The following is a 24,977-nucleotide window of genomic DNA, read 5'->3' on the forward strand; positions in this document are numbered from 1 at the left end:
ATCTTTTATACGACGGTAAATCTAAATGAATGCCTAATATACTTTTAAACATTTAACTCTTCAATATACCTTGTTAATTCAAAAATTCTGAACTAAGAATAACCTTATATTTTGTTTTAGCTAACACTATTACTTGGCTATGACATTTATGGAACTTATGCTGATACCCAAATATTTGAGCTCCTAAAAAATCCCAGTGTAGCATTTGAAGACAATTCGCCTCTTACTGCAGATTTTACTCTAAAATCCCTTTTGTTTGGAGGTCACAATCTATTTTGTAAATCCAAAATCAAAATTTGTGTGAAGATTCGGCACATGATAGAGAAAACCAAGTCGCGTACTTTTGTACTTAAGGAAGATGGTATTGATTTTTCCTTATTTGCTTATGTAAGTAGTTTTTTTTTAATATAAATCAAATAAATTAAATAAATGGAGTTTTTAAAATGATTAGATAAAGAATCTATGACAATTACTAAAAATAAGTAAATACATAAACATTGCTTTTAGTTATTTGGAAAGTTTAATGTTACGGCAACAATGCATTCCGGAATACGGAATACAAAAATGGCAGGACATCTTAAAAAGCTTAACGGACAAGAACTTATAACCACGTGGGATAATGGAAGCACGACGTCTACGTGCAACAAAATTCGCGGTTTGTTTCACTTTTATCCTGGTTCAGGAAATGGCCTACAAGATTTCGAGCTATGGATTAGTGAATTATGCAGGTAAATAAACTTTGATAATAAGAATAAGTCTTTGTGGTGAAGGTATAGTCTTTGATGAGATACTTGAGGTAATTTGTTAAATAACCTGATGTTGAATAACAAGTAAAAGACCGTCGCGACGCATTGTGCGACGTGTTGGCTGATATATGTATCTTACAATATCTGGCCTATTATCATTTGCCTATTCTGTTATGTAATTGCTCTGTAAGGGTAGTTCCGTTCCAATAAAGCCTGTAATATTAACTTTCCAGTACTTGCTCCAGCGAGTACTTTAATTTTTCCTGGTAAAAAAATTTCGCAATAATTATTCTATTCATATATATTATTTCATTCTATATATAATATTATATTTTAGCGCTCTTTTTACTCTAAGCTACGAATATTTAGCATCCATCCATAATATCCTAAATAGTTTTCAATGTTTCGTATAGAAATCATAGAACAAATCATCGACCTGTTATTTTAAAGGATCCTAAACGCAATATATTTCATATAGTTCGACTTAGTTCTAAGATTCAATGATATGGCTGCTATCTAGTGGCAATTTGGAATATTCTCTGAAATTTTCCTTGCTGCAAATTATCTGTTTATCTAGTGGTGCTCAATATGCCACATATCCTCTATGTGGCATATTGAGGTGGTCTGTATTGCCATCAAATCAATAATATCGATGGAATATGTAAGATCCTCACTATTGACTATGACGGTTGCTCAAACATGGAACGTTTTCAACTGGCGCGAGGTTCTTTGGTAATGATGAATCTTTACTAATTAGTTACAGTACCCTTAATAATTTGTTGGTGTAAATACTTAACATCTAGCAAATAACTCTTAGAGATATATTTGGATAATTTTATTTTTTACGAACGAACGGAACACTTTCCTACCATTTTATTACATCCTGTATAACAAAATTAAAAAATATAGATGTTTTTACATAGTACCAGTCATACTCTAAAAAAAGATACTCTTAATCAATATCAATAAAATAAAATGTTTTTGAAGGAAATCTATTTTTACTCAATTAGGTTTAAATTTTAAAAAATAATATTTTTAAATGTAAAACACTTTTGTATGTAGGCTTATTATTACCTCCTTCTAAACATCAAGCGTATTTTCTTAATCTTTGAAAAAATTTAGCTGGACGCTCCATAAATATTAAATGTTGATCGTTATTTCTTTGAAGTGAAAATTAATTCTTTCAAATAATTTTTTTCTAGTGTCAACTGGATTAGCATTTTCTTAAGATTAAAGGTATTGTTATAAGAAAAAATCTGCCTGGGAGTTTCCATCTAGCCGTTTTTTGAAAATCCATCTTCATCAGTAAAAAGAATTGACTGAAAGCATTATTTTCATGTTTATCCAAAACCCAATTTAAGAACTCTATTCGTCGTAGAATATCTTTAGAGAGAAGCGCATTAGCAACTTTTTGTAAACGGTAAGGATGTAACTATTGTTCCTCAAAAATGTAGTGAACTATAGATTTTAGAAAATCAAACTCGACTGCTAATTTTTAAACTGCCAGCATCTGCCTTTACAGTATTTAAAATATGTACTTCTCACTACGATTAATGTGATTTTTACAATTATGTTTAGCTTAGAGAAATATTCTTAATATTATGCAGGGCATTTATTTCCTAATTAAAAAAATAAACAAATAATAATTTTTGCCAGTTTTCCTGAGACGATGATGAATTCGTTTAAACCTTTTTCCATAAGGAATTCTGCCACTCCGAAATCGTTTTTCATAAAGCTTTTTAGGTTCTTAGACTTAGACATAGTGCAAGTAATAAATGAAACAAACATTATAATAATCAAAGATAAATTAAAGAAAAATTACTGCCAATACATTTTTTAGTACCTAGTGTATGGCTAAGACATATTATCTAATAATATTTATGACAGATCATAAATATTTTGAAATCTGTCATTTCGGATTCAATTAACTTTTGATTATAGTAAATTTTTGGGTGAATAAATGGAATCTCTTCTTATGGATAACGTTATTAAAATAAAATAATGTATTATTAACTAAGATACAGTAATTTTATTACTGACTGTGGCATTTCTGTAAAACTAAAACTAAATATTCCGTTTACTTTACCTTCTTGACCTTTGACTTCAATTCTTTTGGAGATACTGTCATAAATAAATTCTTTAATAAATACATCAAAAACCAGCTTTTTTTTGAAAGCTGCTCATTTTATCGATATTAACTAAAAGTATCTTTTTCTTTAGAGTAAGATTCGAACGATCTAAACAACATATAATTTACCTTTATTATACTGGATGTATAAAAATAGCAAGAATGTGTTAGAGGTAGATAGTCCCTGGAAAGCAAAATTATCCAGATAAAGTTTTTTACTAATCATCATATTAAAATTTTATAAAAATATAAATTTCCTTAAAGAAAAAATAAAGTTTCCCTAATTTTTTCTTGCGAACTATCCAAATCCTGGAAAGTACCCACATAGTCTGAAATATTCTGTATAATGTAGGTAGGCAGGCATTTAAGCTGGATTTTGGTGGATAAAAAAAAGCAGCTTTCTAATCCAACTCTATATAAGAGATTATTATTTAATAAAGCGCTTAGTTGATAATCTCACCAGTTATAAATGGCATTTGTAGCATTTGTTCATAGTCTTCAGTAGCTAATTGTGTGTCTTCGAATATTGCTATTTTCTCTCGACTTAAGTAAAGATTTTTATTACTATATACTCAGGTCTCTTATAAAAGGCTTCTTAAAGAACTCAATACATGAATTGCCTTGATTTCTGCTACTTCTGACCCCTGATGCATTTCATTAGCAGTCTAAATATCTTTCCGTAAATCATCGATTTAATTTATTTTCTATTATATTTTGTTTTCTTCCAATCTTGAGGTCTAAATTTTCTTAAGTTAGATTTTAGTCCTGTATACATACCAGTTGAATTCTTATTTCAAGTATCATTTTTCCTCTTAATATTAGTTAATTGTAGTTGCAGTTGGTAGTGCAGGATTAATTAATATTAGTTAAATCTGTAGGAGTGAGATTATTCCTTATGTCTTTTCCTTAGTTGTGCATATATAAGTATGTTCCAGAATCCATTCTGGAAAATACTTATAATAAGGACAGTTTTCATTCTGCAGAAGTTTCAGTTTTAGAGCGAGTTCAGGATGTATGATTTTTGCTACCGCATCGTATCTCTTTTTGTATTCCGCGGGCGCAAATATTTGGCAACCTCCTGTTACGTGCTGTCTCATTACATTGTCTCAGATGTATGGCATCCATATCTACATCGGTCATCTTTAATAGCTGGATCTTTTGCTATGAACTTTAGATAATTACGCGTTGGAACAACTTGCTCTTGGATGGCTAAGAGTGAACCCTCTGTTTCAAGAAACATTTGTCCTGAGATCAGCCAATAAATTGATGTACCTTTGTCAACATGTTCTTGCATGAGCTCGTTAATATGTCTTCCATGCAAATGTTTCTGTTTCCAGTTCTGTATTTTGTAATTTTTTGTTTAATGACTTACTACATTTTCTTCATTTTTCAGTTTAAGTTGGGAAAACTTGTCTATTTGGCAAATAGACAAATCTGCATCAATCCACAGACTTTCCAAAAAATTAATTTCTTAAATTATTAATTTGTTGATCCAATTGCTTTTCTAGATTGGTAAACTCTCTTCCTCGCTCGCATCGTGGTAGCGTGGTTCTCTCAACCGCAGTTCTGGGATGATGGTATTTGTACTTAGTAAGGAGGGTTCTCATTTTCCTTTGGAAGTTCGCAATATCCGTTCTACTCCATGTAATTACACCAAATGAGCCAAATGAGTATATCAGCACTGAACAGGCGTATGTGTTAATTGCCTTAGAAAGATTTTTGCTATTAAGTCCAGTACTTAGCACCCGTCGCATTCTTTTTTGAAATTCTGTTATAAGTTCATGTTCTTATGGTCCGATGGTCGATTCTTTGTACTTGTTTAACTTTTAAGTACTTATAGGTCTCCCCTACTTGCATTGACTGGATCCAGTTTCCAATCTCCATCTGAAAATTACCTGGATTAACCTTACCTGTTTGGATATTAAGAGTCCGACGCTTGATCCATCCCAAAATTCCAGAAGTTTTTCCAAAATGCCAGGCAAAACCAAAGAGAATTTAGCGCGTCACCTTGAAATATATCTCTTTTTATTCGGATGGGTTGCGTCATAATACTGCAGCTTGCTTTATTTAGTTGAATAATAATACTCCACGTTGATATTGCGTACTCTAAAAAATGAGTTATATGTGGATTGATTATGTAGATGTTTAGTATCTGCAGAAGCCAATTATGGGGCTTTTTTGAGTCTCTATAAGCCATCAAAAGATTTCTTTTCTTGGTATCGGTCGATGTATACTTCTTTATCCAGGAATTGTGTATTCCATCAGGTCCCGGTGCTTTCCAATTGTGTGCATTTTTTATAATATTTGTGACTTCGTTGCTTGTCAAGGGATTATGTCTCATTTCAGGGATATTAGCGACACTTTCTCTGTCTTCACAAATCCACTCGGCGCATTGATTGCATTGTACCGGTATTTCAAGCTGGTCTTTCCAGAACTGCTGGATAACTTCTTTAGTAGGATATGTATTATTTTCTGTAATTGTCAGGTGTCTAGAATTAAGATTACTATAAAATGTTATTTCTTATTTAGCATTGCATTCTCGTTTTCTTTTATTGCTTTGATTGTATCGTTTTAAACAAGTTTTTGTTCGATTGTATCTAAGCAGTGTTGCACAGTTATGTTTTCTGCGTTATATTGGGCGTGTATGCTGTTTTTAGAAATTTTTTGCTCGACTCTTCTTTTGCACTTTCTCGTTCTAGTTCCCGCTGCATACTGAGTTAGTCGCCCAATATCTTCTCGAATATATCTTATTCTACAATCGTTTCTCCCACATTGGTGTTTGGTACTCTTTTCTACTTCGTCCTTTTTGGGTTCTTGCCCTAAGCTTCACACCGAAGCATCTGGTTACAGCCAAAAATTGTTATTATTATTATTATTAATATTATTATTATTATTATTATTATTATTATTATTATTATTATTATTATTATTATTATTATTATTATTATTATTATTATTATTATTATTATTATTATTATTATTATTATTATTATTATTATTATTATTATTATTATTATTATTATTATTATTATTACAGGCCTGTAATGTTTAGATATAAGGCCGAAAAAAGCGATGACGATTTCCTTCAATTTGAAATAAGCGATGATACTTTTTTTAACAATTTGGATCGTCACCTTTGTTATTGTAGAAATAATCCTCGTAATCGGTATTGGTATCGATCTTGTTTTAGTGGAGTTATGGGACTTGTTGATTGCCTTGGTAAGGAGTACAATTATGTCCATTTATACATATACGTATTATATGATACATATTATTATATCATCCAAAAAATACTATCTATCCAAAAAGTAAATTTATATTTTTAGGTTCGTCTTTAATGGTATCCTTTCCTCACTTTATTAACTCAGCTGAACAATTTACATCAAAAGTAGAAGGCCTGCAGCCAAACTTACAAAAACATACTTCAAGAATCATTATGTATAAAGTAAGTACATTTCATGATATTTATAAACGCTTTTAAATTTAGAAAGTGGTTGTTATATTATATTTGCTAGAAATAGAAATACATTAAAGGAAACTAGAGTGTATTTCCCACTAAATGATATAATAAATGTTTAGCAAGGAAAGTGCTACTTTTCTTATGGTAATCTGGTACGAAAATGATAAACTATCAACTCTTTCAACTTTTCAAGAAAAGTTAAAAAAATCAGATGGTGAAGCTCTCGTACGAAATCCACCCTCTCCTTTCATCTTTGACAAAGTTATAAAGCAGGCTCATTAATGTCTGCTTATTTTTCAAGTTTCAGCTTCCTAGCTGATTCCTTTTCAATTAAAAAAAATCAACAAAGTTTACGTGGAATGAATCTTCCCCTCTACCCCTTAGAACTGTATTCCACTCCAGAATTCTTTCAAAAACTTTCGAAAATATTTTTTATTCTGTTGGAGATAATTATAGATTAGAATATAAATATCTACAGATGATACACAACAGAAAGAAATGCGGTAGAAGTTCAAAGGATTGAGGTTTAACTAATTATATGCAATTAAAATTAAATTATATTCATTCTATATATAGAAAATATATTTATTTCCACATAAGAAAATATTTAAGGACGTTAAGATATCAGGGAGTAAATATTTTACTTACTTTTTAAACCGATTCTCCATCTACAAATTATAGAATATCGCAATAATTTTAGGTTGAAAATATGATATTTCAGACTAATAGCTAGCAGGATAAATATACAGTGCATCCGTAAAGTAGCGGATAAATTCAATAAAAACCAAATGGACCGTTTCGGAAAAAAATGCTCGAACCCGTCGATTTTAATATTTTTTTTTAGGGTTATTCTACGTGGAAATTAAATATACAGTATGACTAAAAAAAAGACATGACAATCAATATGTTTTTTAAATGGAAACCAAAATTTTTTAATGCAGAATCAATACAAATAAATAGTGGTTACATAAGCAATTTTGCATGAAAAATGATGATAAAATGTAAAATTGAAGAAATACTTATTTAAATTAAATGTTCGTATTGAGCACCGTTAACTACTTGTTATAGGTTTAATCTCCAACAGATATATTAACTGATTTTTATTTTCTTGCCAAGATAAAGTAAATTTCAACCATAGTTTCATTAAATAATTTATTTAAAAATCATATATAAATATGTATACTACACAAATATGATACACAGTTAAGATGGTCCCTCCTAACATACCCGATCCGAAATGGAAGGAAAACCATTATTGGATGAGGAAAGTAAATAATAATATGGGATATTGTTTCATAGTTTTGTTGATTAAATAGCATTAACATTAAGAACTGCCATTGATCTTACGTTGATTTTACTTTGCAGGTCAATTTTAGATTTTAATGAATACTAAGCACATAATAATTATTTGTTTATTTTGTTCAAGTCATAAGGATCAATAGTGATAAGAATGTTAATGTCAATCTGATCTGTCAGTTTTTTTTTTTGTAAATCATTGTTGCTAAACCATGGCCTCAAGTTATAAGTTGCTCCATAGTTGCAAATTACTTAAACCAATGTTGGTACCAGATAGTACCCAGTAGTTAAACCCAGCATGTCAACACCTAGGTACTTGACAGATAAGTGCATTCCTTAAAATCTGGGGGAAACTGACAATCCTATTTTTATTAGATTCATTCTTTATCTGGTTCTAGAGTATGACAGATAGTTTCGATTAATACGGATGTGAAAAGATAGACCCTATCTTAGCACATGTCACATTCCTAAGTCATTTTCCTATTTGTTCTATTTAATTAATTTCTTATTTGCACGCTTTTCGGTTTAATTCAAAAGAACATCAATGCATCCAACTTTCCAGAAAGCAATTTTATAAAATTTAACTTATTTACCCACACAAAAATGCCATAAAACTAACAGCCATGCCGAACCTCATGTGTGGTCCCCATTTTTAGGCCTTCCTATACCTTCTGCTTATCCTGTGCTTCTGCTTTTGTTGCACTATTTATTATTACTGCTTCCATCTCACTTGCTATTCCACGTGTTACCACATCAAGTTGCTTGGATAATCACCTCCGGAACCTGCATTACTTCCAATCGGCTACACCTAATACCGATTGCCTTTCACTACCTGCTAGACACTCTGGAGGCCTTCTAACTGGTTGATCTGCTGCTGCCTCTTTTGGCCCAAATATATAGCTGCCAACAACGAAGCCTCATTCAGACCCGGTGGACCCTGTTGCCAGTCAGACTCAGAATTTCAGGTACCTCTTTTTGGCTTGGTTTCTTCATTTACTGATTTATTGGCTCGCCGTAATTTATAGATTTTTTTTTGGCATTAATATGTAGAAATGGTCACAGATTTTAAATTGAATTTCGCAAAATTGTTTATATAACCACCTTAAGTGATTTGATTTGATATTGGGAACTGAGTATATACGTGTATGCGAGGTATTATCAGATGTACAATTCAATAAGTATTAAGTGATAAATTTTACTTTATTTTCTTTCATAATCTTGAATTTCATAATTTTATTATAAATTAAGTATTAGAGTTCTTCTTCTTCCTCAAATACAATGGACTCCGCCCAAATTGTTGTTTATGGACCTACAGTTTAACGTAAGCTCCGAACCACAATGTTTTGTTTTTATAAGACAAACAGAAACAACCATGCCTATGCTGGGATTCGAACCCGAGACCACACGATTGCATCGTGAACGCTTTGCCCATGGGGCTACCGGGGTCGGCTTAAGTATTAGAGTATTACCAAAGTTTACTGAATAAAATACATATTTTATTCAGTATTTTATTCAGTAAACTTTGGTATTACTGTATTTTTTTTTAAATTGAGGTTATAGATTAAATTAGTTGTCAATTATGACATTGAGTAATCTTTTAATACTAAAGCTGGGGTTACCGATAAAGAAAAAGCTGCGTTTTCTTTGCGTGCCCTAATAAAGGCTAATAATAATGGCCCTGGAGCTCACATTTAGGCATTGTGCGAGAAACAGTGCAATAAACTTGACAATAACCAAGGCGATTTAAAAATTCTTTTTGAACGTTCTCAATGACATCTCGAGTAATATTTCTAATTTCTTGGCGTATTTATTCTTTTAAATCTTTTAAACTCGCTGGTTTAGTGACATACACTTTACTTTTTCCATAGTATAAATAAGTAAGTATCCCCATAAAATTAATCGAGGGGAGTTAAGGTCGCTAAGATCTAGGTCGCCATTTAAAGAACCCTCGTTTACCTATCCAACGATTTGGAAAAACTTTATCTAGATAATTGCGAACGGGTAAAGATATTTGCGAACGGTGTCTGAGAGATGAGAAGGACGAGATGGGGGTACCATCTTGCTGAAAAAAATTTTTTTTTTAAATATAAATTTAAATTATGACTATATCTTTAAAATGGTATAACAGTGTACAACTGTAAAATAAAAGACGATATTTGCAAAAAAATTACATTTAACATTTAAATAAAAACAGTGGCTGATTTATTGGCTCAAGGTTTTTCCTTAGTTCTTTATCTTTTCTTAGATGTTTTGAATGTGATGGAATTTAGTTAATATTACTATGACTCATTAGTAATTATTTATGCCAGTTCCAGTTTGCTATTTATTTAATTGTAAAAACGTTTCTTTTTATTAAGTTTAGATAGTATTGTCTGATTTTGGGTCAATTTTAATATTTTCCCTATTATTATCTGCTGATGAACACTAGAAAATGGTATGTCAAAGTCCGGCAAACGAGATACTCGTAGAATATAGTTTTAGCGAACTCTTATTGATCGAAAGTAATTAAATAAAATATTGTTGTTATACATACAACTTATGAATTATTATTGAGATCAGTGTCTCCTTGATCCTAAAAATAATTTAAAAATTATGACTATATCAATATATGACTTACTATGACGGTCAAAAGATAATTATGATAATTACCTAAAACTGTCGGCAAGTAGACAAATTTAACAAAATATCTTCCAGTTTATGGTAGTATTATATTCCTATAGTAGGTATATTCCTTTCATTTCTTTAGTGGAAGTTGAAGAACATTCTAAAGAAACTCTTAAAATAAAAATAGTATTCGCTTAGAGTATACTAAAATAAGTTACCTGAAACTATTGGACATGATTTGCACAAGAGTTTTTTGGTTTACAAAGGAATCTTCTCATCTCTCCTATGCTTCAATAATATTTAGAGAGTTAATAATTATATTTGGTTCCGTCAAAGCCTTTTGCTAATTTTCCTTAGGGTGCTTCTACAATTTTCTTAGGAAGTTCAATTTAACTTCCTGCCTCTGTGTCCTTTTATACATGATATTTTATTAGAGTTTATTAGAGCAAGAAGTTAATATATACGACTTTTAAGTTCTTTTCACATTTTTATTCTTTTAAGTGTTTTTTTTTATTTGGGCACTAAAATAAGAAAGAAATGTATTTTTTATGACAGTGTTGAAAGTCAGAAGTATATCTCATGGATTGGATTTGGATATTTGGTTCTTATTTTATTTTTTGTTAAGTAGCTTTGTCATTAGTATTAGTTTATTAGTTATTTGTCTTTAGTATTAGTTTGGATTTAAAGTCTTCATTTTTAGAATATCTGTCCATGCGTTTCTGTCTAAATGCTTCGGTTTTTATGTCTTAGAAAAATAATAACGTTATTAGCAATAAAGATAACCTGCTAGAGTCTAGAAGTATTCTTTCCATAAAATTAAAGTATATTATTGAATTGTAATAGTATGACCTTAATAAACTATATATTTTACCCATTTTTCTGATATGAATATTGACACTAAGCCTACAAAATAGCATCTTAAAGGGTTTAGAGGTCTATTATATCATTTTTTCACGAGAATTTATTACCTGAACTAAATAGCATGTGCAAAATTACAATAAAAAACAATATAATATTTTAATTTTAAGGGCTTTATTATTGGGTCTAAGTAGATAAAATTCAGCAAATAAACCATTATTAATATAGCAGAGGTAGGTAAAAGACGACAATGCAGGTACCATATTACGGTCTTAATTATTAGTATAAAAACCCTTTCTTTATGCCAATATAAATCATTATAATTTGTGTTTCTTTACAATCAAGTAGCAAGATGAGTAGTTCAAAATGTGTACAATTCGAAGAATACGTGAAATTGTGTGTGTGTAGTTACTGGGATCGCCTGACCAAAAACGAATGTCAACCATTTCCACAAAAAGACCTTCCGGAACATATAGATTCTTTGCTAAAGGATACATCAATTTACGAAGATGCAAAAATGGTACGTCAGTATTGTAAAAAGGATGGTTTTATAGCTGAGTGGTATTGTAAGACTTGCTGTGATTCCCAATGTGTGAGTTGTTTTAAAAAACACTCAAAGAGTCACAAAATTATAGCTATAAATAGCCATTTGAAAATGATTGCAAACAAGCTGTCTGAAGGAAAATTGTTTAAGCATTATGGACCATGGAGCGATGCCACGTAAAAGATGTGAGGCAAGAAATACATATACACATATACATATATATATATGTGTATATATATATATATATATATATATATATATATATATATATATATATATATAGCAGTAAAAAATTGTAAATAATTAATGTTTTATAATATTTTTTTTTACATTTTTATGCTTTTATGATTTAACTTATTATGTTAATAAATGATATACTTAAGATACATATTGTATTGTATAAAAAAAAGAGTATAAATAAGTATTTATTGCAAAAAGATACCAATGAGTAATAAAATTATAGAAAATCTTTTGCATTATTTTAATTTCCCCAAATGCACAAAATTGAAATTAATCTTTATGATTTCTGATAATCCTATGGTTGGAACCTTTGGTGTGATGCTCAAATTGCGAGACAGTTTTACCACTAACCAAAACTCTTTATTTTTACTTTCGACCTCGACACGTGTTTCGCTAACGATGTTAGCATCTTCGGGAGAAGATAGGGATGATACAAAATATTAGGAACAGTTCTTTTGGAACAGTTCCAAACGAGTAACGGTTGTAACAGGTATTAATTTAAAATTTAAGAAAATACTAGTTCCAAGATATCAACTGTTCCGGAGTAATAGAATATAACAGATTACAGACGGAACAGTGGGAATAGCAACAGAGCGTTGATTGAATATTTGGTAATATTATTCAATATTCAATCAACGAACAGAGAGAGAATGAGAGAACAGAGAACCGAATAGCGAAGGAAACTGCCTTTTGGCGTTCCTTTTTTATTCGACCTAGGCGACGCGATCGACGAAACACGAAACTCAAAACGGGGATTGGCCGGATTGGGGATTTATTTAGACGAGTAGACGAAAGATGGAACCGTTGGCGTGTGGCGTATTTAAGGTCGATTTTAGCATCAGACCATTAAAATAGCACTGGCGATATCGCGCCTATTACGTGCGTTTCGGGGGGAAGATGCAAATGCAAAAACGCGTACGCAGCGTACGATGGCTTATTGCCTTCGTTATTCGTAACTGTTCCTGAGTATTTTTTTATTATATTTAAAATTTTTAGTAGGTCTTTCTTTTTCATTAATATTATAAACGATTTAATAAACGATAATGAGTAAAATCTCGCAAAAAACCAGCGTAGTCTGGAGTTTTTTTGATATTTTTGACGTCGAAAAACAAGTAGCCAAGTGCAATTTATGCAATCAAAAACTGTCCTTTAAGTCAACCATCTCAAATTTAAAAAAACATATAGACAGAAAGCATCCGACTGTTGAATTACCGAAAACAGATAAAATAATTCTCGCAAGCCATGTTCCGTTTCACAAAATTTAGATTCGGATGATCCTGTTTTGATGGTAAGTATTTATTAAGTATGTATTATGTATTAATTTAACTTTTCATAATTTATATTAAATTGTTCTTTTGTTACCTTTGATGCCTACGAATATTGTAAAGTATCTTTTAAATTGATTTTTTGTCTAATACATTTTTAAACAGAAAACTTTCCCTTCGAGATTTTTTCTCGCTTAATAATAATTGTACATCTACATCGTAAGGCATATAGACCGTTGTTGTTTAAAATACTTTAAAATAAGATAATATAACGACTTTAAATTCAAATTAATATTAAGATATTTTTATTTGTTTTTACTTTTATAGGACGAGTTAAATCTTCCTGGGGATGAAAATTCAGCCCCTATTCCCAGCACAAGTACTTCTGTTACCGCGCAGGACAACAAGCAGCTACTACCACTAAGAAAGAAATTTGATCAAGTTAGTAAATGCCAACCTAACAAAATAGACAATTACATACATAAAAAACTTAGTAATTCAGCAAAAACCCGAATCAAGAATGCTTTGCTAAAATTGTTTTATTTAGATATTCAACCGTTCAGTGTACTAGAAGATAAAGGTTTTAAAGAGTTAGTTCAAGCATTAAATCCATCTTATCAGTTACCCAACCGGCAAACCATATCTAGGGCAATTATACTAGGACTTTATGAAAAAAATTTCTCCGTTAAACCATTTGTTTGCTTGACAACGGACTGTTGTCAAGCAGACTGTTGGTCGTCAATTAATAATGAAATTTTTATGGCTATTACCGCCCATTTTATCAATTCTAAATTTGAATTAGAATCCGTGCTTCTCAATTGTTCTGTTTTTTACGAGAATCATACTAGCGAATTATTGGCAAAAGAACTTGTAGCGGTAGTAAAAGAATGGAACCTAGAAAATCGGATAATATTAGCGATTTCAGATAATGCAGCAAATATAAAGGGAGCGATTAATATAACTGGCTGGAAATTTCTGGGCTGCTATGCACACACACTTAATTTAATTGTAAGGGATGCCCTGAACGTTCCTGGCATTAAATTGACTTTAGATAAGGTTAAGGCGATTGTAGGCCGTTTTAAACGTCGCTCAAAAGCTAGTTTAAAGCTTACCGAAACTCAAAAAAATCTTGGTGTGAACCCAACAAAAAAAATTATACAGGATGTTTCTACAAGGTGGAATTCCACATTTTATATGGTGGAAAGATTTGTTGAACTGGAACCCTCAATTCGCTCTACTCTGGCGCTTTTGGATGCTGATTTGCCCGTATTAGTCCTCGAAGAATGGGAATTGCTGAAACAACTTTGTAAAGTTTTGAGGCCCTTTGAAAAGGCAACTAAATCTATAAGCAGCGAAAAATATATGTCGGGATCATTAGTTATAGTAATAACAAATGGACTGCTTGATGTATGTAATAAATTACTAAGTATGGAACTATTAGACTTATCTAAATGTGTGGTAAGAAAATTGCAAAACGGTCTACAAGACTGAGTGGGGAATATTGAGTACAGCAATACCCTGGCAATAAGTACATATCTGGATCCACGATTTAAGGGTTTTGCCTTTAATAATGCCGATGCTGCGGAAAGGGTCCGCAAAAATGTTTTTAGTGGAATATCTATTATTGATCGTAAAACACCAAGTGTAGAAAATATCAGTGCTGATGGCGCACAGGCACAGCAACCAACATCTACAAAGCGGTTAAAAAAGGGAGCTGATTCAGATGTTAATGAGCTGTCCGTTTGGTCCTGTTTGGATAAAATGGTAAGTGGACATAAAAACAATTCAAGAAGCAAAAGCTCCACAGCAAGGGCTTTATTAGAACTTCAAAGGTACGTCGAAGAAGATATAGTAGATAGAGATTATAATCCCTTGCTTGGGTGGCAAGAAAATGCGTATGCCTACCCCAATCTTAGCATACTGGTCAAAGAAAAATGTTGTGCTTTGGCGACATCAGTACCCTGCGAAAGACTATTTTCCAAAGCAGGCAATATTTTAAATGAGCGCCGTACGCGACTGTCATCAAAAAAAGTGCAATACTTATTATTCTTAAATGCAAATAATAAATTTGTGGTGCCTTAAACCTAAAACAAAATGTATTATAATTTATTTCATTTTTAGGTTCTGTTAAAGGTATAATTTTTATATTGATGTTTAATATACCTCTATATTATGTATTTAGCAATTTCGAATTTAGTTTTTTTTGTTGTATTTTTTTTACTTGATTATCTCAATTATTAGAATTAATACTTATTTTTTACGTCCTTTTTGACAACTTGTTTTTTTTTTGTAAGTTTTGTATTTGTGGTTTCTAATAAAAAATATTAATATTTAGTTTAATGGTTTCTTCTTTGTATTTAATCCACTTAAAATTTTTTTTGCAATGAAGTATCTATTAGGATTAGGCATAAAGAAATAATTTATTTTACTTAAATATTTTTTTAATAGTACCCACGTTCATATTATAATAAAAAGGTTCTAATAATAAATGCGTTCTTTTACACCGCAAAATCCAAAACGTTATTAATTTTTCATAACCGTTCCATTTCCCCTTAAAGTAGGTATTAAATGAAATTTTATATCGTGTCAAAGTTATTTTAACGATCTCTGTTGGAACTGTTCCGGAATAGGAACAGGAACGTAACAGAACAGTTACAAAAAAATACTAGTCTGTACTATCCCTAGGAGAAGATTAAAACTATACTAACACTAATAACAAATTTCCTTATATACTAATGTTGTAACTAATAGAGTGGAAAAAGCAACGAAGCATGGCCAAGCAAATCTTAAACACTAACCAGACTATATAATTGACTATAAGGATTTGGACCTTTATCCCTGTTAAGAATGTTTTTTTGATTTTTGAATATTGCTAAACTTTCGTATGCATCTAATTTTCTATTGTTATTAACTGGTTTAAGTTAATAATTTTAAGTTGTCTATCCCTACAAAGTGACCAGTACTTAAAACATGTTCAGCCACACTTGACTTTTCAACTCTTTACCATCTTTCACATGAGCTACATGTTCTTTAAATCTTTCGATGTATCTTCTTTGTTGCCAAGCATTACTATACCAGAAACTTTGAAATAGTTTATTGCACTTCTGGAAAGTAATGGTTTCGATAATATCCAAGAAATAATTAAATTAACAAAACTTTGTATGTCACAAAATATTTTTCGATATAACAACTTGAACTATGATCAACTAAAAGGTACAGCCATAGGTAATTGCCTCTCTCTCTTTCTAGCAGAGTTCTTAATGAACCGTTTTGAGTTAAATGCAAAAAATTCATTCCAATACTTTCCATGAGTTTGCCTAAGATATATTTATGATGTGTTTGCCGTGTTCGACAAAAGCAAATGAAATATTGATAAATTTGTAGAACAACTCAATAACTGTTTTCCATCTATTAAAATTAAAATCTATTAAAATAAATTTATTATTTACCTTCGAACAAGAAACAAATAACCAGCTTCCATTCTTAGATACTCTTGTCATCAAATGTAAAATATCACATTTCAAAAAGATGAAAATAAATAAACTTTTGTGCAATACCATACGATCCTATCTTGACGATACGCTTTGATAGGGTTTTCAAAGACTTAGGTCTAAGAATGGTCTATCAAAGTTCCGCCAAGTTACGAAATCTTTTAGAAAACCCAAAAGATAGAATACAAACCATTGAAAAGTCTGGGATTTATGAGATTAATTGCAAAAATTGTGATAAAAAGTACATAGGATAAACCAGAAGATCAATTGAATGTCAGATTTAAAAACATGTAGTTCATGTGAAATATGGAAGAATTGAAAAGTTAAGTGTGGCTAAACATGTTTTAAATACTGGTCACTTTGTAGGGATAGACAACTTAAAATTACTTAAACCAGTTAATAACAATAGAATATTAGATGCACACGAACTTTCGAACGACTGTTCGATATTGGCAATTGTATTTTAGTTGTGTTTTTATTTGTCTTTAATTAATTTTAAAATAATTGATATTATGGATTTATAAGTTATGGTTATACCTACATATGTTGTGTTTTTTTGTAACTATTTATTTTTATCTATCTATCTTTTTATGCCAGTAATAATTATTTTTTTCTTTTTTATATCACTACATATTTTTTCTCTTTGAGTTAATATTTCACGCGCATTCATTCTCTATTTCATTAAAGTGTATAATATTCAATACACAGTTTTTTCTAATTAACGATTTTTATTGTTTGTCTACCCGAAAAAAAAGTTCACGCTTCGCCACTGTCAATTATATATTTTGGTTACTGTTTAAGATTTGTTTGACCGTGCTTCATTGCTTTTTCGGGCTCTATTAGTTACATTATATCAGTAGTATATAAGGAGATTTGTAATTAGTGTTAGTTTAGTTTTAATCTTCTCCCGAAGATGCTAACATCGTTAGCAAAACACGTGTTGAAAGTAAAAATAAAGAGTTTTGGTTAGTGGTAAAACTGTCTCGTAGTTTTTGGTTTCTATAAAAGTTTTACGTTTTTTCAATTTTTGGACCAAGGCAAGAAGTAAATCAAATAAGTTTTTAATAAATAATATGTTCATCGACTTGATTTCCACATTCTATATTTTGCGAAAAAAAGCCCAATAATTTCTACCTTTTCTGCAATCGAGAAAACCATAACTGATTCAACAATTTTTAATCATAAGTCCCAAAATAACTATCTGGTCTATCTAAACAGCAAGCACGAAACCGATAATTGTTTATACACTAAAATAAGGCTAGATTATTTACGAAACAACAATAATATCCTTTTGAACAAATTTACTTTACGTTTTTATAAAAGGCAAAAACACAAATTTACTTTGAATAATATGGCTTGTGTATCGTTGTTTAAAAAATAAGCAGTTATGTATAGAAATTAATTTCTTGATGAGGTATGAGGTATCATGCCTATTCAGAAAAAAGTTAAATGCTGACACCTCCTCTTAGAGGGTTAAAAGTTTTGCCATGTTTTTTGCATCAAAACTTGTTCCTCTCAGAAAGAAACTTGACGAGCTTTTGGATCTTACAGAAAAGTTTTTTTAGACCAATTCCAATGCCTAACAGCCGCCCTGCATAACGTAATGCATTATAACTAAAAACCAAAAATAGGTTACAGGCAATGTCGAAACAAGATAAGTATATTTACTATACTGTCTCACGTTTCCCACAATTCGTATACGGTCGCCCGCAAAGTTCCTTAATAACTTTTTCAGCGTTGTATCGATTTTGATAATTTTTTGTCAAATTTAAAACAATTTTATTATCATCATTTTTTCATGTCGAACCTACAAACATTTTTAAGGTATTTGTTATTATACAGGGGTTAAAAAAAAGTCGAATTTCGATCTAAACTTTTAAATACCCTGTGGAAAAAAATCGTACCGAATAATGATTCTTTTTACTGTATTTTTAAGCTCTATTTTGTCTTAACAACTTGTTTTTTGACTCATTCCAATATCTTTATTCTCAAAGAAAGTGCACTAGCTTTAATGAAATAATGCCTTATTAACAACAAAATTTTGAAAAAAGGGTATAACAACAGTATTAAGATTTATTATTTTTTTCTGATATCGGTTACTTTTCCCACGAGCTTAAATAACAACTCTTATTTTTTTGGGTATAGATTCAATTAAAGAAACAATCGCATCTTGGGGTATATGTTGGCACTTGTCAGTGCGTCTTCTAATCCGGTCAAAGTCTAAAACTCGCAGTAGCTCTGCCTAACTGTTTTTCCCAGTATATTTTACAAGTACTCAAATAGAGTTGAGGTCTGGACTTCTTGGAGGCCAGCCCAATATATGAACGTCAATGTCGATTAAATAATGCCTCGTTATTTGTGTGGTCGCGCACTGTCGCGCGTCATCACTACAAAATGTTCCGCTATAAATGGCACCACATATTCTTCTAACTACTCTCTGATATATTTATCAGCGTTAATACCCTCTTGAAGTGTAATAAGGTCTGTACCGACTTCCAATGAAATACCCCCATACCATCACCCATCTGCCACCAAATTGCACTCTAGGAGAGATACATCATTAGGAATATCTTTCTCCGGGCCTTGTCCATACTCTTTGATGTTCGTCGAGGTGAATACCCCGTAAAACGTTACTTGTCTGTAAAAAGGACATTTCGCCAGTCCATATCCCAATAAGTTCGAGCAAACCCCGGGTGCAGCCTTCGATGACTCGCATCTAATAGATGACCTGTAGCAGGTACACGAGATATTAAATTTTGGTCCGCTAACCTTCTTCGTACGGTATCAGGTGAAACCAAGGTACCGTGAATATCTGCCAGTCTTCTTACCTAAGCTGGAGCAGAGGCTATTCGCTCTAGAAGAACTCGAAGACGAAGAAATCGATCTTTAACTGCGTTTGTGTTGTGCCTTCGTTTTCTCTGTCCAGGTCTACTTGAATAAGAACTAGTTTGTCTGAACCTTTATATCGCAGGTGCCATGGAAACTTTACATATTTGTTTTCTCATAACAGCCATGTTTGCAATATTTTGAAAAACAAATTCTTGCTACTAAAGCATTATTGAATTGTTTTCGTTAAGCCAGTGCTTTTTTTTTAAGAATACAGATATCGGAAAGAATCAAAAAACAAGTTGTTAAGAAAAGATGTGCCTTGAAAATGCAGTAAAAAGAATTATTGGTCGGTTGTGAATTTTTTCCACAGAACGTCTAAAAATTTAGAGTAAAATTCTGCTTTTTATTAACCCCTGTTTAAGAAAAAATTAGTTGGAAATTTTTGTAGCTTCCATATAAAAAAAATATGACAATAAACGGCCTAAAGCCCTAAAAAATTATCAAAATCGATAAAATACTGAAAAAATGATTGAGGATTGAACTGAACCAAGTTTTTGTTGTCCGGTTAATGCGGCGGGTCAGTGTATATGTTATATATTGCATCACAAATCAATTTAGTACCACTATTATATTGCAGTATATTGTAGTTACCGTTTCAGCATTTTAGACGATTTAATTATTTTATAATTGTTTTAAAAAATAGTTGCGAATTAGTTACTAGATTAGTCGCTTCATATTTGAATATAGTTTTTTAGAAAAATAAGTTCCATGGTATCACTACATAAATGGCGCTGTCGGGCTTTAGGAATCTGTAAGAAATTTAGGAATAAAATACTGTTCGTTTTAACGGCTTTCGAGAGTACAGATTTGAAGACTTTACGTCGTTGTGCTTCTACCGGTTGAATTAGGTAGCTGAACGAGAAGATCCATGATCAGTATTCGCCGTAAGTCCGTTAAAGCATATCAGCTCGTATCAAATTCTTATCGGGCTTAAATTTGTAAACACATTGAATATAAAAGATAATCAAAATTTATCTTAAGTCATTATTTTATTTGACAGGTACGATTCAAGTCTAATTTTCTTTTTTTTAAGTTTTTGTAGCATTTTAACTATCGTTTCTGTACAATTAAACTAAGATATTTTAAAAACAGTGCCTTAAATCATAATTTGGCAAGAATAACTTTTTTTGAGACGAAAAAGGACCAAGTCCCTTCGTATGTTACGCCACTGGTAATTTTTTTTTAAATTTGCTTCAACAGTAATTAATAATTCACTACAATAATCTGCATGCGAAATTTTATTGTTAGCATCTTCGGGAAGAGATTAATACTGGCAGTATTAAAGCATAACCTAAGCCTTAAAGCTAGCCTTTCATTCTAGCCTTTCAATGTTCTAAGACAATGCCTAACTCAAACGGATGTGAAAGAGCCTAAAGGAGTCTACCTAATCAAGAAGGGATTTTGCAAAATATTCTATAATAAGCAAATGTGAATTTGTCAAGAAAAAAGGTACAGTCGACGCTACAAAATTAGACTTCAACCCAAAAAACTTTCACATTCAGTTAGAAAACTTGCACCTGGATATGTCAATGCTTTATCCCATAATTTTATTAGAAAAAAGCCCATACTCAAATAAATACAACATCCATTGCTTTTTTTTGTGAGAAAGAGAAAAGTGTGCAGAAACTGGTCCATTTTAGTGGTTGGAGACGAACCATCCTGAAAGGACGACGATACCCAAGAGTAAATCTTCTAGAGAATGCTTCATCCTAAGAGGCAAAGAGTTAGATATCACGTTCCTTACAAATCCACTTAGTAACAATATTTTATTGCAGTATCAACATTTTGTAGTTATCGTTTCAGCACTTTATACTATTTAACTTATTTAATCTTAAACTATATTTTTTCTACTTCACCACCCTGTAATATAAAATGTAAGACATTTCGATCATAAGTTTACACACATCCTTGAATTTTATCGCAATATGAAAAAACACTGTGTATATACAGGTAGATCTTTTCTCGTAATAATAATCGATAATAATTGAAAATGTAGTGATGATTATAATGATATTATATTTCCAGATATAATAAATTGATATTACTATTAGATTTTAACGAATGTATATTTATTTTTAGAAAAATGGTTCATTCACAGAACTTTCTATTAAATACCAAATAAATGTTCCAATCTTTAACGTTGATAGAATTCCCATACTTGCCAAAGTACCTTGGGCACTCGTGCCTATTATGTGGATTGAGCAGGTAATATGCATGTATAATGCATAACATATGATATGTACATAACATATGTATATATGCATAACATACTTAGTACTCTTTTTTACCAATAAGATTAATTTTCATGCTCTTAACATGCATTATAGGTAATTTTTTTAAATTTTATTGTAGAAACTTCTAGTGACAGCTCAAGAAATGCAAGATTTTATTAAGGTATCACCGTACAGTCGTGCATTCCATGAAGAAATGGTCCCTGTGAATATTTTTCGGTTTACAATGATTGTAGTATGCCTTTTGATTTTGACTGTCTGCATAATATTACTAACTTTATTGATTCTAAAAACAAAGCCGCCTTTGGAGTTAAAAGTTAAAGATTTCGATGAAAAAGATTCAATATAGTGTCTCTTGTTCCAAGATAAGAACATTAAAACTCTAAGTAGACATACTGTACTTTTGCTAATATAGAATATAATATGTTCTTAAAAATAATCAATGTTTGTGTTTTAATTTAAAATAATAATATGATAAACTACTTTTACAGGTTAATAGGTTCAAATACGGTCCTGTTGTATCATAATTCATAATAAACCATTTAATTTATTACGTCCGTTGCATTATATATAAAATATGTAGCTAACATATAAAACAAATTTATTACGGATCATTTTCCAAGTCCAATTTTTTTTGGAAATGCACTCTTCTGAAATTAAATAGATATTTTCGTCAAATTAGGCTAACTTCGAATTAAAAATACTTGGAATAATAATAACCGATTGTTGTAATTTTTTCACATTTACTCAAATCCCACATTACCCTTGTAAAGTTTTCACCAAAAAAGAAACCTACAAAAATAATGCTTTAATTTATACATGAACGTAAGTTATTCATTTCACAATCAATTTCAGAACATAACTCCCAATCATCAGTTTAGTTGCTAGCTTCAAATATTAAATCATCAAATGTCAATTCAATAATTTTGTCTAAAGTCTAAATTAGAATAGCTTGTAACCAAAACTTAAATATTGAAGTATGCCTACCAAAAATAATTCAATACCGTTAACCAAAACTCTCAGATTATATTCATCAGCTGATACAACTGGTAATGAATCTGATGATTCCAGTGGTTCAAGTGATGGCTCTCTTGAAGATGTTGGATGCCTAAATAAATATCGTTTACCGATACTAATTATACTGGTCATACTATTGTTAATTGCGTTAGGACTTTTCATATATGCTATAATTGGAGGATTCTATATATATAACTATTCATGGCTTTCATCAATGGTAAGTTAATAAAATATTCTATTGCCCTAATTTACACTTTCGGCTGCTTTATCTACTTTTTCAACAGAATTTAAAGAAATCTTTTTAAAATTACACGTTTTTGCAAATTTTTCTCTTCAATCATCTGAGCTGCTTCACATAGCATCGAAGTCGGTATTTTAATTCTTCTTGGCCCAACGGTTATTAGGTCTATTATTAGCATTTCACTGCTTTAATATTTATATTTTAATTTATCGACATTCACAATTTGAAAGATGTTTCACTTTTTTTCAGACCTTTCATCTACACTTCTGTCAGATCATTGCAAAAATAATTTATACATTCATTCCCAAGTTTTATATTTTATAAAGTTTGTTAAACGACTGTTTCTTTAAATATACTTAAGAGAGATAAGATCAAAGTGAAATAGTACGTAAGTACATTTTAATAGTACTCCTCTTATCAACTAATTTATTCCATATTTTAATAATAACTCTTCAATAAGGTCTTTGGCATGCAGCAAAATCTTGTTTGTTATGTGATTTCATAAGATTGGTCCCACAGCTGATTCTTTAAACACACCTTAGCCTGTCTATATTTTATGATAACTGGTTTATTACAATAGTACAGTAATTGCAGTTTGATGATACTCTTTTTGTTAATTCATTTATTAAAAGCATATATTTTTTTAAATTTCATTCTTATTTTGATTCTTATTTAATTTCATCTGGTGAATCTCATCACTGATCCTTTGCATTTACTAAAGCCCATTTACATTTTATGATGTGTGCTTTATAGGATGAAAGGTATACTTTTCTTGTCATTTATTAAGGGGGTTTACGAGGACCAATCGAACATACATTTGACATTAAACGAGATCCTAATTCCTAGGCTACCAAGGGTACATACCTTCGATCAAATGTAAATCTAACCAGTTATAAGCAAAGGGTTCCATTTAAGTAAATTACATTGCCTTTGAAGTCACCATGAGAATTAATCTCAAGATTTCGGGTTACTTGGGTGACCGGTATTTTTCCTTTATCGTCCCTTCCAACTTCTGTAAAGGTTATTCTTTGATGCTCCTTTTTACACAGTTATTCTCAATTTTAAAGTGGGATTAAAATAAAACACCCTGTATATAACATATGATTTCTCAAATTTAATAATTTATTTTAAAACATTTTAGGGGCTTATAGGAAAAGCACCAGATTATTGGAAAAGTTTTTTGAATAACCGAATTTATACTACTTTCAAAATCTATCCATTTAGCATTATCAATATAAAAGATGTCCTCAAAGGTAAAAAACCGAAGCTGAAAGAAGGTCCCTTAATAGTTTACAGGTAATTAGTTTAAAGAATACATATACACCTCTGGTTAACTGAGATCTTTGGTTGAAGTTAACCAACGCATTTACTTACAATATTAGAACAATTTTAAGTAACAAAAAAGAGGGCGATAGCAATAGCGAATTCTCCTTATTCCCTTCTATTAAACAAAGTTTGACCCAAAATAAACGTCGAAAAGAACGGGACCACAGATGTATATAGCTCCGTACGTTTATATATACATCTATGATCAAGACGAGCATCGTAATGCATTTTCCATTTCAAGTACACGTGGGGAATCGGTAAAGCATTGTCGTTCTCTGTTTTACTTCATCTATGATTTTTTAAAGCATATTAATGAATGGGTATTTCGGCACCCAAGAAAGAAATTTGCTGGTGACGTATATTTAGGTTAAGTAATAAACGAATTACTTTTTTAATTTTAGGCTGGTGTCCCGTAAAAGAAATGTAACCTATGATAAAGAAGAAGATACTTTGACGTTTAAAGAAAAATTCGAAAGCCGATTTCAACGAAATATTTCTGACAATATTCAATTTACAAACATATTACCTGTAAATGTTCCGATGTGGGTAAGTAGTAGAATGGAAAAAATCACTAGCTTATTGTGGCTTGATAAAAAATATCCCCTATAATCTATGCAAAATGCACATCTGCAAGGCATAAA

General features: G+C 30.9%; 2 protein-coding genes across 5 annotated transcripts in view; both read left to right on the forward strand.

Moving 5' to 3' along the window:
• Window positions 1-22,191, forward strand: part of LOC126741507 (sensory neuron membrane protein 2-like) — a 33,134-nt gene extending 10,943 nt beyond the window's left edge. Inside the window, exons 4-9 of the mRNA XM_050447973.1 lie at window positions 121-387; window positions 508-728; window positions 5,912-6,093; window positions 6,201-6,319; window positions 21,601-21,726; window positions 21,874-22,191. Of these exons, the coding sequence (XP_050303930.1) occupies window positions 121-387; window positions 508-728; window positions 5,912-6,093; window positions 6,201-6,319; window positions 21,601-21,726; window positions 21,874-22,101 (1,143 nt within the window). The 3' untranslated portion in view covers window positions 22,102-22,191. The remainder of the gene's footprint in view (window positions 1-120; window positions 388-507; window positions 729-5,911; window positions 6,094-6,200; window positions 6,320-21,600; window positions 21,727-21,873) is intronic.
• Window positions 22,192-22,634: 443 nt separating this feature from the next.
• LOC126741572 (sensory neuron membrane protein 2-like) overlaps window positions 22,635-24,977 on the forward strand; it is an 81,550-nt gene continuing 79,207 nt past the window's right edge. The window contains exons 1-3 of one of the 4 annotated variants that reach the window (XM_050448300.1): window positions 22,637-22,986; window positions 24,152-24,306; window positions 24,738-24,882. In XM_050448300.1, the coding sequence (XP_050304257.1) occupies window positions 22,732-22,986; window positions 24,152-24,306; window positions 24,738-24,882 (555 nt within the window). In that variant the 5' untranslated portion in view covers window positions 22,637-22,731. Of the gene's footprint in view, window positions 22,987-24,151; window positions 24,307-24,737; window positions 24,883-24,977 lie in introns of all 4 variants that reach the window. The other 3 variants (XM_050448086.1, XM_050448293.1, XM_050448224.1) reach the window with 3 other exon arrangements.

The sequence above is a fragment of the Anthonomus grandis genome, chromosome 1 (assembly GCF_022605725.1).
Source record: "Anthonomus grandis grandis chromosome 1, icAntGran1.3, whole genome shotgun sequence".
NCBI classification, from domain to species: domain Eukaryota; kingdom Metazoa; phylum Arthropoda; class Insecta; order Coleoptera; family Curculionidae; genus Anthonomus; species Anthonomus grandis.